Source organism: Ovis canadensis, chromosome 8 (assembly GCF_042477335.2).
Source record: "Ovis canadensis isolate MfBH-ARS-UI-01 breed Bighorn chromosome 8, ARS-UI_OviCan_v2, whole genome shotgun sequence".
NCBI classification, from domain to species: Eukaryota; Metazoa; Chordata; class Mammalia; order Artiodactyla; family Bovidae; genus Ovis; species Ovis canadensis.
In genome coordinates this window covers 102,700,319-102,713,485 of record NC_091252.1, presented here as the reverse complement: position 1 = coordinate 102,713,485, position 13,167 = coordinate 102,700,319, and the positions used below count along the sequence as shown (strand labels likewise).

The following is a 13,167-nucleotide window of genomic DNA, read 5'->3' as shown; positions in this document are numbered from 1 at the left end:
ACTTTTGTGGAAACTGCTGCTGCTGCTGCTGCTAAGTCGCATCAGTCGTGTCCGACTCTGTGCGACCCCATAGTCGGCAGCCCAACAGGCTCCTCTTTCCCTGGGATTCTCCAGGCAAGAATACTGGAGTGGGTTGCCATTGCCTTCTCCAGTGCATGAAAGTGAAAAGTGAAAGTGAAGTCACTCAGTCGTCTCCGACTCTTAGCGACCCCATGGCCTGTAGCCCACCAGGCTCCTCCGTCCATGGGATTCTCCAGGCAAGAGTACTGGAGTGGGTTGCCATTGCCTTCTCCTTTGTGGAAACTGGTGCAGTGTAAATATTAAAAACAGGCAATGACTCTTGTGCCCCTTTTTGTAGAACCTGAACTCTGTCAGGTAGCCACACGCTGTGGGTTAGTCTTGTTCCTGAGGAGACCACCATGTGTTGGGTTAAAAAATGTGTCTGTTGCCGCTTTGAAGTGTTACATCTGCGTCACCTATAGGCATGTAAAAGAGGCCTGAGCGACTTAAGACGGACTATCTGAGGGGAATGGTGTTGATTTGCGTGAAGTTAGGCGCGCTTCATCCAGGTACAGAGTCTGGTTTGGGGTGATGACGGAGGTAGCACTAGGACCCTCCACACCTCCTCCTGCAAGAAGTATCCTGCGACATCCCGCTGAACCTGGGCCATTTCCAACTTGAGCATTCTCCTGTCAAGAAAGCATATCAGGCAGGAATACAAGGCAGTGTATAAAGACACGTAGAGACACATCAAGAAGTGACTTTAAGCCTTCACATCATTACAGTTATTGGTGGTCAGTGATTTGTGCTTCCTAACACGTCATGGTATGGACTGAAAAAGGCGCACAGCCTAAAAGTTGAGATTATGTTTTATTCTGAGGACTTCAAGCCTGGAACACAGCACCTCAGATGGCTCTGAGAGACTGCTTTGAAGAGGCAGTGGGGGAGCCAGGATATATATAGGAGATTTTGTAACAAAGACCAGGAAGTCAGAACATCAAAACATTACTGTCAGTTAAATCCAGGGCTTTCGAAGAGTTGGACACAACTGGGCGATTGATTAACAACGACAGAGAGAACCAGATATCTCCATTTAAGGGATCTAGCACTTTTCTCGGAGCAGGCGATGGCCCCCCACTCCAGTACTCTTGCCCGGGAAATCTCATGGACGGAGGAGCCTGCTAGGCTGCAGTCCATGGGGTCGCTAGGAGTCAGACATGACTGAGTGACTTCACTTTCACTTTTCACTTTCATGCATTGGAGAAGGCAATGGCAGCCCACTCCAGTGTTCTTGCCTGGAGAATCCCAGGGACGGGGGAGCCTGGTGGGCTGCCGTCTGTGGGGTCGCACAGAGTCGGACACGACTGAAGCCACTCAGCAGCAGCGGCCCTTTCCTGCGTATGAGAAGGTGCAAGAATCTGGGCTCACTGAAACCACTCCTTCAGTGTGCGCCTCCCTGTCCCAGACTGGTGACCTGTGCTTTCTCCTTCTGAGCCTCCTCAGGGTGGCCCATTGGGAGGTCGTGATGTGATGGCTTGGTGGTGACAGAGTCCTTAGTTTACTGACACGGCCGCAGCATTTTCTGTCAGCGCTTCTCTTTCATTTCATTTTGCGGCATAAAAGCACAAAATTTGTGTTTTAAGAACCAATGGTTTGTAAAATCAGGCTTCTCTCAGCTGGGACAATAGAAAGAAGATATCTTTTTTTTTTTTAATTAAAGCAGCTAAATATAACCCTTCAAAGTTTTTACTAACTTAGGAAAGGCCTTAAAGACACAGGGAGGCCAGAGTATAATCTGGCGCTTTCATGCCTTGTGATCAACCACTGCTTCACGCTTCGCTCGTTCGGTTCTCCGAGGACCTAGGATTAGAGCCTGTCTCCTATTCTGGAGAAGACAGAGAACTCTATATTTTCTTTAGCTACTAAGCAAGCCATCAAGGGCGCGTTAATTATGGTGCCATGTATCATTTCACTGTGGGCACTCAGCCTACTGTCTGATTACCACACTGTGTTTTCCAAACTCAAGAATAAATTGGCACATTTCTGGCTGGGTTAGTCACTAAAAGAGAAAGAGTATAATCTTCTTATAATCAAAAGGGAGTAATTTTCTCTCTAAAAATATACGCATTTATACAAAGGAGAAGAAACAGGACGAGATGCAGAGGATCTAACGGCTCCTTGAGAAGTAGAGAATAATTATGTTTCCCTCTTGCATGGGTTTCCTAGTTTTGTGCAGTTTGCGTGCTCTTTTGTGTAACTAAAGGGGCTTGAATGCACAGCCTGCCCCCGTCTGAGACTGCTTTCTGTTCCGTGGTTACTGGCGTTTTTAGAGCAAGGGCCTCTGTAGCGGTTCCTTCAAGTGCTTACGCAGCCTCAGACACCCAGGAGCCACATCGGAAGCTGCCTGCAGTGTCTTCTGAGACTTTTCCTGGGACGTACACATGGGACTCTCAAACTGATGTTCTCTGGGAAGTCACGGCAAGGAGGTGGCCCAGGGAGGGAAGGGCCAGCGGTGCTATTTCTGTGCCGCGTGGTTTCCTCTCGTGCGTTCTTTGGTTGATACAGCCTCTGGAAAATAAAGATATTCCTGCCAGCTGGGTTGTTCTAGAGATGGCTGAGAAAAATCCATTTCCTAGGAAACTTTTATTTGATTGTTTTAATTTGCTAACAGAAAAGTCAAGTGAGGATAGCTTTCACCTGAACATTTTATTCCATTTTAATTGTGTTTACCTTGGAGGTTCATGAGAGCTGCTCTGTCTTGATCCAGTGCGGGCGGGGTTCTTCCAGGCAGAATGTCTGCCTTGTAGGCACAGCCACCATGCTGGTTCCTCATCCAAGAGGAAAGGAGAATGCCTCTAGGAGCGCCAGGCGCTCACTCCTGCTCCGGTGTGTGCTGTCCTGACGTCACCCAGGGTCGGAGAAACTTGCTCTGGAGCTCAGACTCCGCCCCTCTGAAAGTCAGATGAGAAGAGCGGCAGTCTTGCTGTGACAGTGGGTGGGGCAGCCCCCGTGGCCTGAGGTGCTGGTGGGGAGGGTGTGCGGCTGGGCCGCCGTGGTCCTCGCCCTGGAGCCCGGCCCCCAGGTGCCTTCATCCCCTGCCCCACTCCACCCCCACCCGCCTCCTGAGCTGCAGGTGGGCCTGCAGGCCTCGCTGTGGGGCCATGCACACTGCAGGGCCCAGTCCGTTACGGCTGCGGAGACGGAGGGAAGCCTCGCCAGGCCCAGGAGAGAAGGAGCAGACCCTGACGCTGGGGCCCCGCGGCCCAGACCTGGTCCCGCTGCTCTTCACAGGGCGTCCGTACTCCGGCGCAGCACCTGCGTCCTCACGGGGTTCTGTCCCTCAAGGAGAGAACCCTTGCAGCCTTGGCTGACGGTCCACCAGGGGCCCACCCACGGCAGGTGACCCTTTAGGATGCCATGGCCCTCCACTGGCTGGCCTCTCGGGGCAAATCTGAAAGTCCCCACGAAGAGATGAAGGGCCGGCCGTGGGCTGGCCGTGAGGGCAGAGACAGGGAGGCTCAGCATTCACTTCAGCTTCACACCTGGAAGCCCGGAAGCTAGGACAGCGGTTGTGCAGCAGTGAGGAGCGGGCTGGGGCAGAAAGGTCTTCACGGGGAGGGCCGTGGCCTGTGTGCTGGCTGGCCTCTCATGGCTGTCTGGGCTGGGTCCCAGGCTGGACTCGGGATCAGCCCGTCTCTACCTCCTGGCCGCTCTCGACTCTCACCCTCACACGCTGCTGCCAGATGACCACGTGTCTCCTGAACGCCAACCCTCCTTGCCTCGCCTCTTTGTTTAGCAACCACCAGAAGTGCCCCAGGGTCATGTGAGCATCAGGATGACCCTGTTCCATGATCAGTTCAGTGGCCACCGAGCCATGCCTGCCCTCAAGAGCATCAGCTCCCCACCTCCTGCCCCCTTCCCGTCTCTGCGGGTCCCTGCCCACAGAGTCCCCTTCTGCCCTGACTGCTTCTTCCCCAAGAGGCCTGTCTAGGCCGAGTCCACACCAGCAGCCTGGTGGCCACAGGCCTGGGTTCTCTGAGTCCATCCGACCAGCCTGGTGGCCATAGGCCTGGGTTCTCTGAGTCCATCCGACCAGCCTGGTAGCCACAGGCCCGGGTTCTCCGAGTCCGCACAACCAGCCTGGTGCCGGGCGGTCAGGCCCGGGCTCTCCGAGTCCGCACAACCAGCCTGGTGCCCTGTCAGGCCCGGGCTCTCCGAGTCCGCACGACCAGCCTGGTGCCGGGCGGTCATGCCCGGGTTCTCCAAGTCCACACGACCAGCCTGGTGCCGGGCGGTCAGGCCTGGGCTCTCCGAGTCCGCACAGCCAGCCTGGTGCCGGGCGGTCAGGCCTGGGTTCTCCGAGTCCGCACAGCCAGCCTGGTGCCGGGCGATCAGGCCTGGGCTCTCCGAGTCCACACAGCCAGCCTGGTGCCGGGCGGTCAGGCCCTTGCTCTCGCCTTTGTTGGTGGGCGTGCCCTGGGTTTCAGGTGCACTGGGAGGCTGTGATGGGCTGTGGGGCAGAGCGGAAGCAGATAACCCGGAGCCGCTGCCTCGTGTGTAAGCTGGGGACAGGGTCTGAAGCTTCATTTCTGTCCGTGTCTCATTGATTCATGCTTTATAAGACACGGCCAGTGAACCAGCGGTCACGTTGTCTGAGACAGTCAGCCCGGCTGACAGGACGTTGTACAGTAGTCGACTGGACCCCAGATGAGCCGTCGATAGCAACGCATTGTGCGGTTTCCCACCGACCAGCGTGGGAGGTGGCTTTGTATCCTCACTGGTGACAGCTGTCGACTCTGGCCGTGACCTGGAGGTGCGGCTCGGGGCTGGTGATCACCAGGCCTCTGCGAGGGTGGCCTTCCCTCTGTTACCAGCGGGGGCCGCAGACGCCCCGCGTCTCTGTGGGTCTGCTCGGTGGGAGCCGCAGGGCGGGAGCCCAGGCCTGCGTGGCTTGAAAGCCTGTGGGAGCAGTGACAGTCGTGGCGGGGAGCCTCTGGAGTGGGCAGGGCTTCTGGTTTCTCTTTCTTGAGGGGGAAGTGGGGAGATGAGTCAGGAGGTGTGACGTGTGTGTGTGATCGCATAAACAACAGACTGGTCTGCATCAAGCATCATGCCCATGGTCGGTCATATGTTCTTGGGGCTCCAGGTGGAAGATGGAAGAACCACGAGAGGCTTTCTCCAGGAATGATGGCCGTGCGGGTGATGTCGTGGTGGAAAAGTTCCTGGTGGATTCCGTGAAGCCTGCATCCCACGTGCAGCTCGCCTGCAGTGGGCAGTGCTGTGCTTTCCCTTCAGATGGAAACGAGCTGTGCATATGGGACACCAAGGACCCTCCTCACCAGGTGAGAGTTACACGTGTGTCGCGTTCCATCAGAGACTTGCCATCGCTGCTCTGTCCCTCTGACGCTGCTGGCACGGTTTTGCCCTTTGTGGATTCAGCTGCCAGCTCTGGGAGGAAAATGCTAACAAAGCGAAACATACTAAGGCTTGATTTTTAGGAATTAAACTGTCTGGAATCACTTAATTTAAAAACAAATTTAAATTAGTTAAAATTTCTTCTTGAATAAGAGTATAAGCAAGGAAAAGTTCATCTTAACACTGTCAAGACAAGTCGAACTTTTGGATTTTTAGATTATTTAACATTTTTTAATTTTCTTAAATAAAAAAATGCCCATGATCATTCATATGTTCTTGGGGCTCCAGTTCTTGAGCCACTTCCCTGGTGGCTCAGAGGGTAAGGAATCTGCCTGCAGTGAGGGAGACCTGGGTTCGATCCCTGGGTCGGGAAGATCCCCTGGAGAAGGAAATGGCAACCCACTCCAGCATTCTTGCCTGGAGAATTCCATGGACAGAGGAGCCTGGCGGGCTACAGTCCATGGGGTCACAAAGACTGAGTGACTTCACTTCATTTTTTAATTTTTATTTTGTATATTTTTAATACTGCATTTAAGGGAGTTTATTGTGTTTGTTGCAGAGTTTTTAACATCAAACTGATAGAGCTGTAAAGACATCAGGTGCGTTTTGCTAATGTTTGAGCTTAGTATAAGCGGCGGAGAAGGTGATGGCACCCTACTCCAGTACTCTTGCCTGGAAAATCCCATGGACGGAGGAGCCAGGTGGGCTGCAGTCCATGGGGTCGCGAAGAGTCGGACACGACTGAGCGACTTCCCTTTCACTTTTCACTTTCATGCATTGGAGAAGGCAATGGCAGCCCACTCCAGTGTTCTTGCCTGGAGAATCCCAGGGACGGGGGAGCCTGGTGGGCTGCCGTCTATGGGGTCGCACAGAGTCGGACGCGACTGACGTGCCTTAGCGGCAGCAGCAGCAGCAGTGTCAGCGTGTGGTGCGGTGCGTGTTCTGTTCTGCTGCCTACTTTGATTCCCGGGCTCGTGTCCCTGAGATTCAGCGAGCTCGTGTTCCTGAGACTCGCCCGTGTTCGGTTCCTTACTATGCAGCGTTGCTTTGCGGCCAGGCCACACTTCATTGTTTTACTGTTACTGGAGATTTGGTTTGCTTCTGTGTTTGATTGCTACAAACATTTTTTTTATATATCTTTTGATACACATGTGTATACAATTTCTGAGTCTTAAGGAGAGCATATATTTAGTCTAAAAGTTAAGCCAGGATTTCTGAAGTGATTGTTCGGACCTGTTGTCCTTCACGTGGTGGGTGAGACTTCCAGCTGACCCACGTGCTCACCCCCAGTTTGTTGTTTTAGCTTTGTCCCTCCTTGTGGGTGTGCTGGTATTTGATTGTGACTGGGAGCTCCCTGACGATCAGCGAGCTCTGACGCCTTTGAGCTCGTCTACTGTGGGCGTGCTTATCTGGCCCTTCTCTTCTGTGACGCACGTGTTGAGTCTCTCGCCATTGTTCCCTACTCAGTCGTGTGTCTTCTTGACTTGAGAGAGTTTTTTAGGTATTCTAAGTATGAGCTTTATATTGCGTTGCGTTTTCTAGAGTTTTACGTAGGTGGAATCAGGCAGTTTTAACTCTTTCCGTCGACTTCTTTTGCTCAGAGCAATTGTTCCGAGATTTATCCACATTGCTGCAAGTGTCCACAGCTTGTTTTCTTTGTGTTATTGATTAGGGTCCCACCCTGTGGATACACCGTGATTGGTCTCTATCCGTTCTCCTGCTGACGCACACTGAGGCTCTTCTTTTCATCTGTTATAAAGGGAGCTGCTGTGAGCGTCTGTGCGTCTTGTCTCACACAGGTCAGTTGGGTGTCCGCTGGGTTGGGTTGGTTGGCGGTGTGTTCTCTCGGCTCTCTCTTCATGAGTGCTTGTTCCTCCAGTCGCCGAGGCGTCCTGAAGCCTGTGACCAAGCGTGGGCTGCCTGCTTCTCTCCTGCCCGTCCTGCTCTGTGTGTCCTGAAGTGTCGTGGGGCAGTAAACGCTCGGCATCTTGATCTTCTTGATGAAGTGATTCCATCACACGGCAGGCCGTGCTTTGCCTGATTGCATCACGCGGCAGGCCGTGCGTTGTCCTGATTCCATCACGTGGCAGGCCGTGTGTTGTCCTGATTCCATCACGTGGCAGGCCGTGTGTTGTTCCTGTTAATATTTCTTACTCTGCGATTTTGGTGCTGTTTTCTTTTTGGAGTCTATACTTTATTTTTTTTTAAGGCTATTATTTTTTAAGAGCAGTTTTAAGTTTGCAGCAAAATTGAGGGGAAAGTAGAGATTTCCTTTATCTCTTTGCCCCCAAACATGCATTTCCTCCCCCAGGCCAGCACCCCTACATGGTACATCTGTTACAGTTGATGAGCCTGCATCGATGGTGTTTTTACCTGAAGCCCACAGTTTGCCTTAGAGTTGACGTGTGCGCTCTATGGGTTTGGACAGGTGTCCAGTGACATGATAGTGTCATGCAGCATGCTCCCCCTGCTGAAAGCCCTCTGGGCTCTGCCCGCCCCTTCTTCCCCCTGACCCCCTCACCCTGGCAGCCGCTGATCTCTCACCGTCTCCGCAGTTCTGTCTTCTCCAGAATGCTGTGTGTTGGAATCATGCAGTGTGTAGCCTGTTCAGATTTACTTCTTCCACTAGTAATTTGCATTGAAGCTTTCTCCATGTCTTTCCTTGGCTTGACAGCTGATTTCTTTCCAGTGTGGAATTATATTTTCTTGTCTGGATGGGCCAGAGTTTGTTTATTCATCCACCTACTGAAGTTGCTTTCAAGGTTTTGCAATTATGAATAAAGCTGTGGTAAACATCAATTTTTGTGCAGACATAAATTTTCAAAGTGAAGTGAAGTAAAAGTCACTCAGTCATGTCCGACTCTTCGTGACCCCGCGGACTGTATCGTCCATGGATTCTCCAGGCCAGAGTACTGGGACAGGTGCCCTTCCCCGTCTCCAGGGGATCTTCCTGACCCAGGAATCGATCTGGGGTCTCCTGCATTGCAGGCAGATTCTTTACCAGCTGAGCTATGAGGGAAGCCCACTCCTTTGGAAAATGCGAAGGAGCAGGATTGCTGAGTTGTATGAGGAGTACGCTTCACTCTGTAAGAAAGTGGCCCTAGCAAAGGATGAGAGTTCCTCTTGCTCCACGTCCTTGTCGGCATTTGGAATTGTCTACTCTGGACTTTAGCCATTTTGACAAGTGTGCAGTAGTATCTTATTGCCGTTTCATCTGAACTTCCCTGATGACTGCGTTTCGTGCTTGCCACCTGCATATCTTTGGTGAGGTGTCTGTTAAGGTCCTTTGTGCATTTTTAATTGAGTGGTTTATTTTCTTGTGTCTTAAGAAGTCTGCATATTTTGGGTGACAGTCCTTCGTCAGATATGTCTTTTGCAAATATTCTCTCCCAGCCTATGGTTTTTGTTCTTTTCTCTTGATAGTGTCTTTCATGGAGCAGAAAATTTTAATGTTAAGGAAGTCCAGCTTATCAGTTCTTACCTTCATGGGTCATGTCTTTCATGCCTCATCTGAAAAGTCGTTGCCAAGCTCAAGGCATCTAGAGTTTGTCTGTGTTGCCTTTCGGAACAATGTAGCTTTTCCCACCGTATTGCCTTTGTTTCTTTATGAATGGTCTGCTGACTATTTCTGGCTCTCTCTTCTCTCGCAGTGATCTGTTTGTCCTTTCTTTCCCAACGTCACACAGTCTTGATCAGTGGAGCTTTAGAATAAGCCTTGAACTCGGGTGGGTCAGTCCTCCACCTGTGTTATTTATGTGACTGTTGTGTCTTTTGCCCCCGCCAAAATAAACTGCAGAGTGAGTTTGTTGATTTCATTTGGATTATACTGAATCTGTAGATCAAGCTGGGAAGAACTGACATGTTAATAATCTTGAGTCTCCGTATCTGTGAACATGGACTATCTCTCCTTTGATCTAATTCTTCTTATAATTTTCCAACCTTGTGTACATGGAATAACACTGCTTGGTCACGGTTGTGATTCTTTTCATAAATGGTTTGGTTTGATTTGGTAATATTTTAAATGTTTGGTGAGGATTTTTGCATCTCTGTTCATGAAGGAAACTGACTTGTGATTTTCTTCTCTCGTCACGACTGTGTGGCTTTGGTATCCAGGTAATGCTGACGTCAGAGAATGAGCAAGGAAGTAGTCCGTTTCTTCCGAAAAGAAGTGTTTCCTCTAATTTTTCTTCTGTTTTCTGAAAGATATCTGGTACATTTGGCAACATGCCCCTCCCTCCCACCTTGGGAGGCTGTATTTCTCTTTTAAGCAGAAATTTGTTAGAATCCACCCATTGCATTTTAAAGGGAAGAAGTGCATAGTCAGCCTCATGGCTTTTGAGTCCGCTCTCAGAAGTACTTTGTAGCGGGATGGAATTCTTCGCTTATCTCCCATTAAGACTGTTCCGCTTACGCCCAGACAGGAATGCGTTTAGTCGCACCGGTTTTGTGCCCCAGCCCCATGAGCACCGTGCTTCTCGAGTGCTTAGTCAGGAGCGTAGCTGTCTTCACTGGAGAGGCAGCCTTGGTGCTGGGGTCCTTCCTCTCAGCCTTCTCCTCTGCTCTGAATTCTTCGTTGCCTTCAATACTCTCTGATGTCTGAGAAAATGTCTGGTTTATTTTTTGGCAAAGTGTGTCTCTTTTGTCTTGTCCTTCTCGTGGGAGGGTAGGCACAGATGGACCCAGCTGCCGTGGGCGGAGGCGGGGCTCCTGGGCCTCCCACCAGAGGCAGAGCTCCCGCAGCAGAAGGCATGCTGTCCGCATGAGGTTGGCGTGAGCGCACCGCTGCCTCCTGGGGCAATCGCGGCCGGTCCCCGCGCTCCCCTGGTGTGCCTCTCTCCCCTGTGCTGTTCACACCGACTCCCCACCCTCCCCGGTGTGCCTCTCTCCCCTGTTCTGTTCACACCGACTCCCCACGCTCCCCCGCTGTGGCCTCTCCTCCGTGTGCTGTTCACACCGACTCCCCTCACTCCCCTGGTGTGGCCTCTCCTCCGTGTGCTGTTCACACCGACTCCCCTCACTCCCCTGGTGTGTCTCTCTTCCCTGTTCTGTTCACACCGACTCCCCACGCTCCCCCGGTGTGGCCTCTCCTCCGTGTGCTGTGTCCACACAGGCTCTCAGCCTTCCTGCTGACTCTCTCCTCCTGTCTTTCTTCCTCCCTTCAGGCCACGGGTCACCCTCCCTCCTCCTTGGCTCAAGCCTCCATTCTGTCTCCTCTGCCGTGTTTTGCTTCCTCTGTGCCCCACCCCGTCTCTCTTCTGAACCTTCAGGAATCTGTGCCCTGAAAAGCCAGCCCTGGCCGCGGCACACTTCTGCGCGCACAGCGCTGGCCTGTGCTTTTCTGCAGCTCCGTCCTAGCTCCCGACGTGGTTGCAGGCGTTACATGTGGGCTAGACCCCCTCCAGCTTCGTCCTCTTGCTTTGTTCATGACAGCTGTTCCATAAACATGCTTTGCTTTCTCAGCTCCTCCCGCCAGATCCTTGCCACTGTCCTTACCCTTCAGTATTTAACACAGCTGTCACCCCTCTGGCATGGAGTAGGGATGCCACATGCATTGTTAATTAATCAAGAGGGAAAAAACAGAAGGAAGAGGCAATCATTTGATTTGTGTGCCATTAGTGATACCAAGTAACAGTGAAATACTTAACCCAAGAGAGTAATTTAATGGTACACGAACAGTGATTTTAATAGATGGAAGTAGAGAGGAGTATATGAAACACATGTTTGAAGAACACAACCCATTTAATATCTTAGGGCTGAGGTCCATGTTACATTCTTTTTTATTAAAAATGTTTTCTATAATCTATCGTCTCTTTTTTTCTTCCTCTCCAGCTGATGATCCTAAAAGGACACCGTCAGCCCATCACTGCCGTGACATTTGGGAGCAGAGAGAGCCCGCTTCTGGTCTGCTCTGCGTCGCTAGACTGTGTCATGATGTGGGGCCTGGATGAGTGCAGGCGGGAAGAGCTTCAAGGTGACGGGGCTTTGAGCACATTTGAAAAGCACGAAGGGAATGACTGCTTTAGATGCACTTGGTGATGAAGGTGTTTGGGGTCATTTTTGATGCCTTTAACCTTGAAACTTGGTGTCTAAGCTGGATGTTCTGTGTGGGAAGTAGGCCGGGCCACTCAGAACTGCTGACCTTGGCTGACACCATAGGCTCATTAATTTTCATCTAAGACTGTCCGTTTCTGAAATTGGTGATTTTTGTGGAACCCTGAAAGCAGCTTGGCAAGTTGAAATATCCTTCCCTTGCTGAGACAGTGGTGAATCTGCAGCTTGGTGTGGGAGACAGACTGGAACGTGTGAACCAGCAGACAGCCGTGGGCAGTGAGTAGGGAAGGGAACCTCAGTGCAGGCAGGGAATGCGGCAGGACCTGCTCAGTGCTGCGGGTTCTGCAAGGGCGGGCTTTGGGCCGGAGGAGGAGGGTCACGGCAGGAGCCGCTGCTTGAAGAGCTGAGAACCAGCCTGTGTGGTTGGAGCTCAGTGGCGTTAGGAGAGTTTTATCGGGTGAAGTCAGAGAGTCGGGTGGGTCACAGAACTAGAGCAAATGATTTAAAAATTTGTATGGAAACATGAGAGATACAGAGAAAACCCTGAGAAATACAGATGGAGCTGGAGGAATCGGGCTCCCTGACTTCAGACCACGCTGCAGAGCTAGTCTTCCAAGCAGCATGACGCTGGCGCTGAAGCGGATGCCACACTCAGTGGAATGAACGGGGAGCTGGCTTATTTGTTTTGCTTACTGGCATCTAAACGCCTCCTGCCTGCCCACCCTGTAAGATTTCCTTGGAGGCGGGGTTTCTCTGTCTTGTTCCTGGACGTGTCCTAGGCCTGAGGGTGCCTGGGGAGGGACGAGCACTTGCTGAGCACATTGTGGCAGGTCCGTATGGTGGCCCCCAGGACGGAACAGCAGTAGGGTGGGCTCTCGTCTTGACAAGCGGCTTCAGCCTCTGCCCAGACTGTGGTGGGCACTGAGCCTTTGCTACCTGGTGGCAGGCTGGCCCAGTGACCTCACTCGAAGGTGAGGCTGCAGGCTGCCTTGCAGCATCACTGTGGGGCTTGCAGTCCGGCCTGACACCTCCTCCTCCTGGCGGTGGCGAGGCTCTGGACTGGAACTGAGGCTCAGGTGGGCACAGCTTCCCTTCTGCCTGCTTGACACAGGTCATGGCTGGTCAGTGGCTGGGTCTGGAGCCAGGGTGGCACAGGGAGGAGGGAGGGTTGGGACCCATGACTCGCCCAGGGTGTGTGCATGGGCGGTTCCCCAAGACGCATTATCCTTCCTGACGTGGAGTCACTTTTTGTGGCCAGTCCCTGGGTTCCATGTATTTCCAGAAGAACTTTCCAATGGTTTTAATTCTCTTGAGCCAAAATCAGACCAAAGCTCATGCTCTTCTGCACATAGTCCTAGAGCAGAGGGTTTTGCTGTCAACATTTCCCAGAGGCCATTGCGGGTGTTGCTGAGTGGGCTCGACAGGCCGATGCTGACGACCGAACTCCCTGCAGGGCGACTTCCGCGGGGGACCGCTCTCGGCGCCCTCTTGGGAAGGGTGCTGTGTCTGAGGCTTAGCCCCGATGACCGAGTGGTGGCGGTGTGTGTGAAGAGCAAAGTCCTCATGCTGGACCTTGAGGTGAGACCCCCTGGGCCACGGGCCCCAGACGTGGGCCCCTCCCGCCTCTTCTCGGCAGAGCGTCTCACCGGGCCTGCTTCTGTGGGGGTGTGGGCCCGGGACTGCCCAGGACTCGCTGTTGGC

At 52.5% G+C, this 13,167-nt stretch overlaps 1 protein-coding gene across 16 annotated transcripts in view; it reads left to right on the top strand.

Moving 5' to 3' along the window:
- The window catches only part of WDR27 (WD repeat domain 27), a 183,405-nt gene that overhangs the window by 379 nt on the left and 169,859 nt on the right, over window positions 1–13,167 (top strand). For 14 of the 16 annotated variants that reach the window (XR_011258876.1, XR_011258873.1, XR_011258875.1 and 11 more), the window contains exons 2-4: window positions 5,147–5,342; window positions 11,245–11,386; window positions 12,920–13,044. Coding sequence is in view for 11 of the 16 variants with exons in the window: in XM_069599401.1 (XP_069455502.1) it covers window positions 5,154–5,342; window positions 11,245–11,386; window positions 12,920–13,044 (456 nt within the window). In the remaining 5 variants the exon portion in view is untranslated. Of the gene's footprint in view, window positions 1–4,736; window positions 4,814–5,146; window positions 5,343–7,087; window positions 7,215–11,244; window positions 11,387–12,919; window positions 13,045–13,167 lie in introns of those variants that run through there. The other 2 variants (XM_069599395.1, XM_069599392.1) reach the window with 2 other exon arrangements.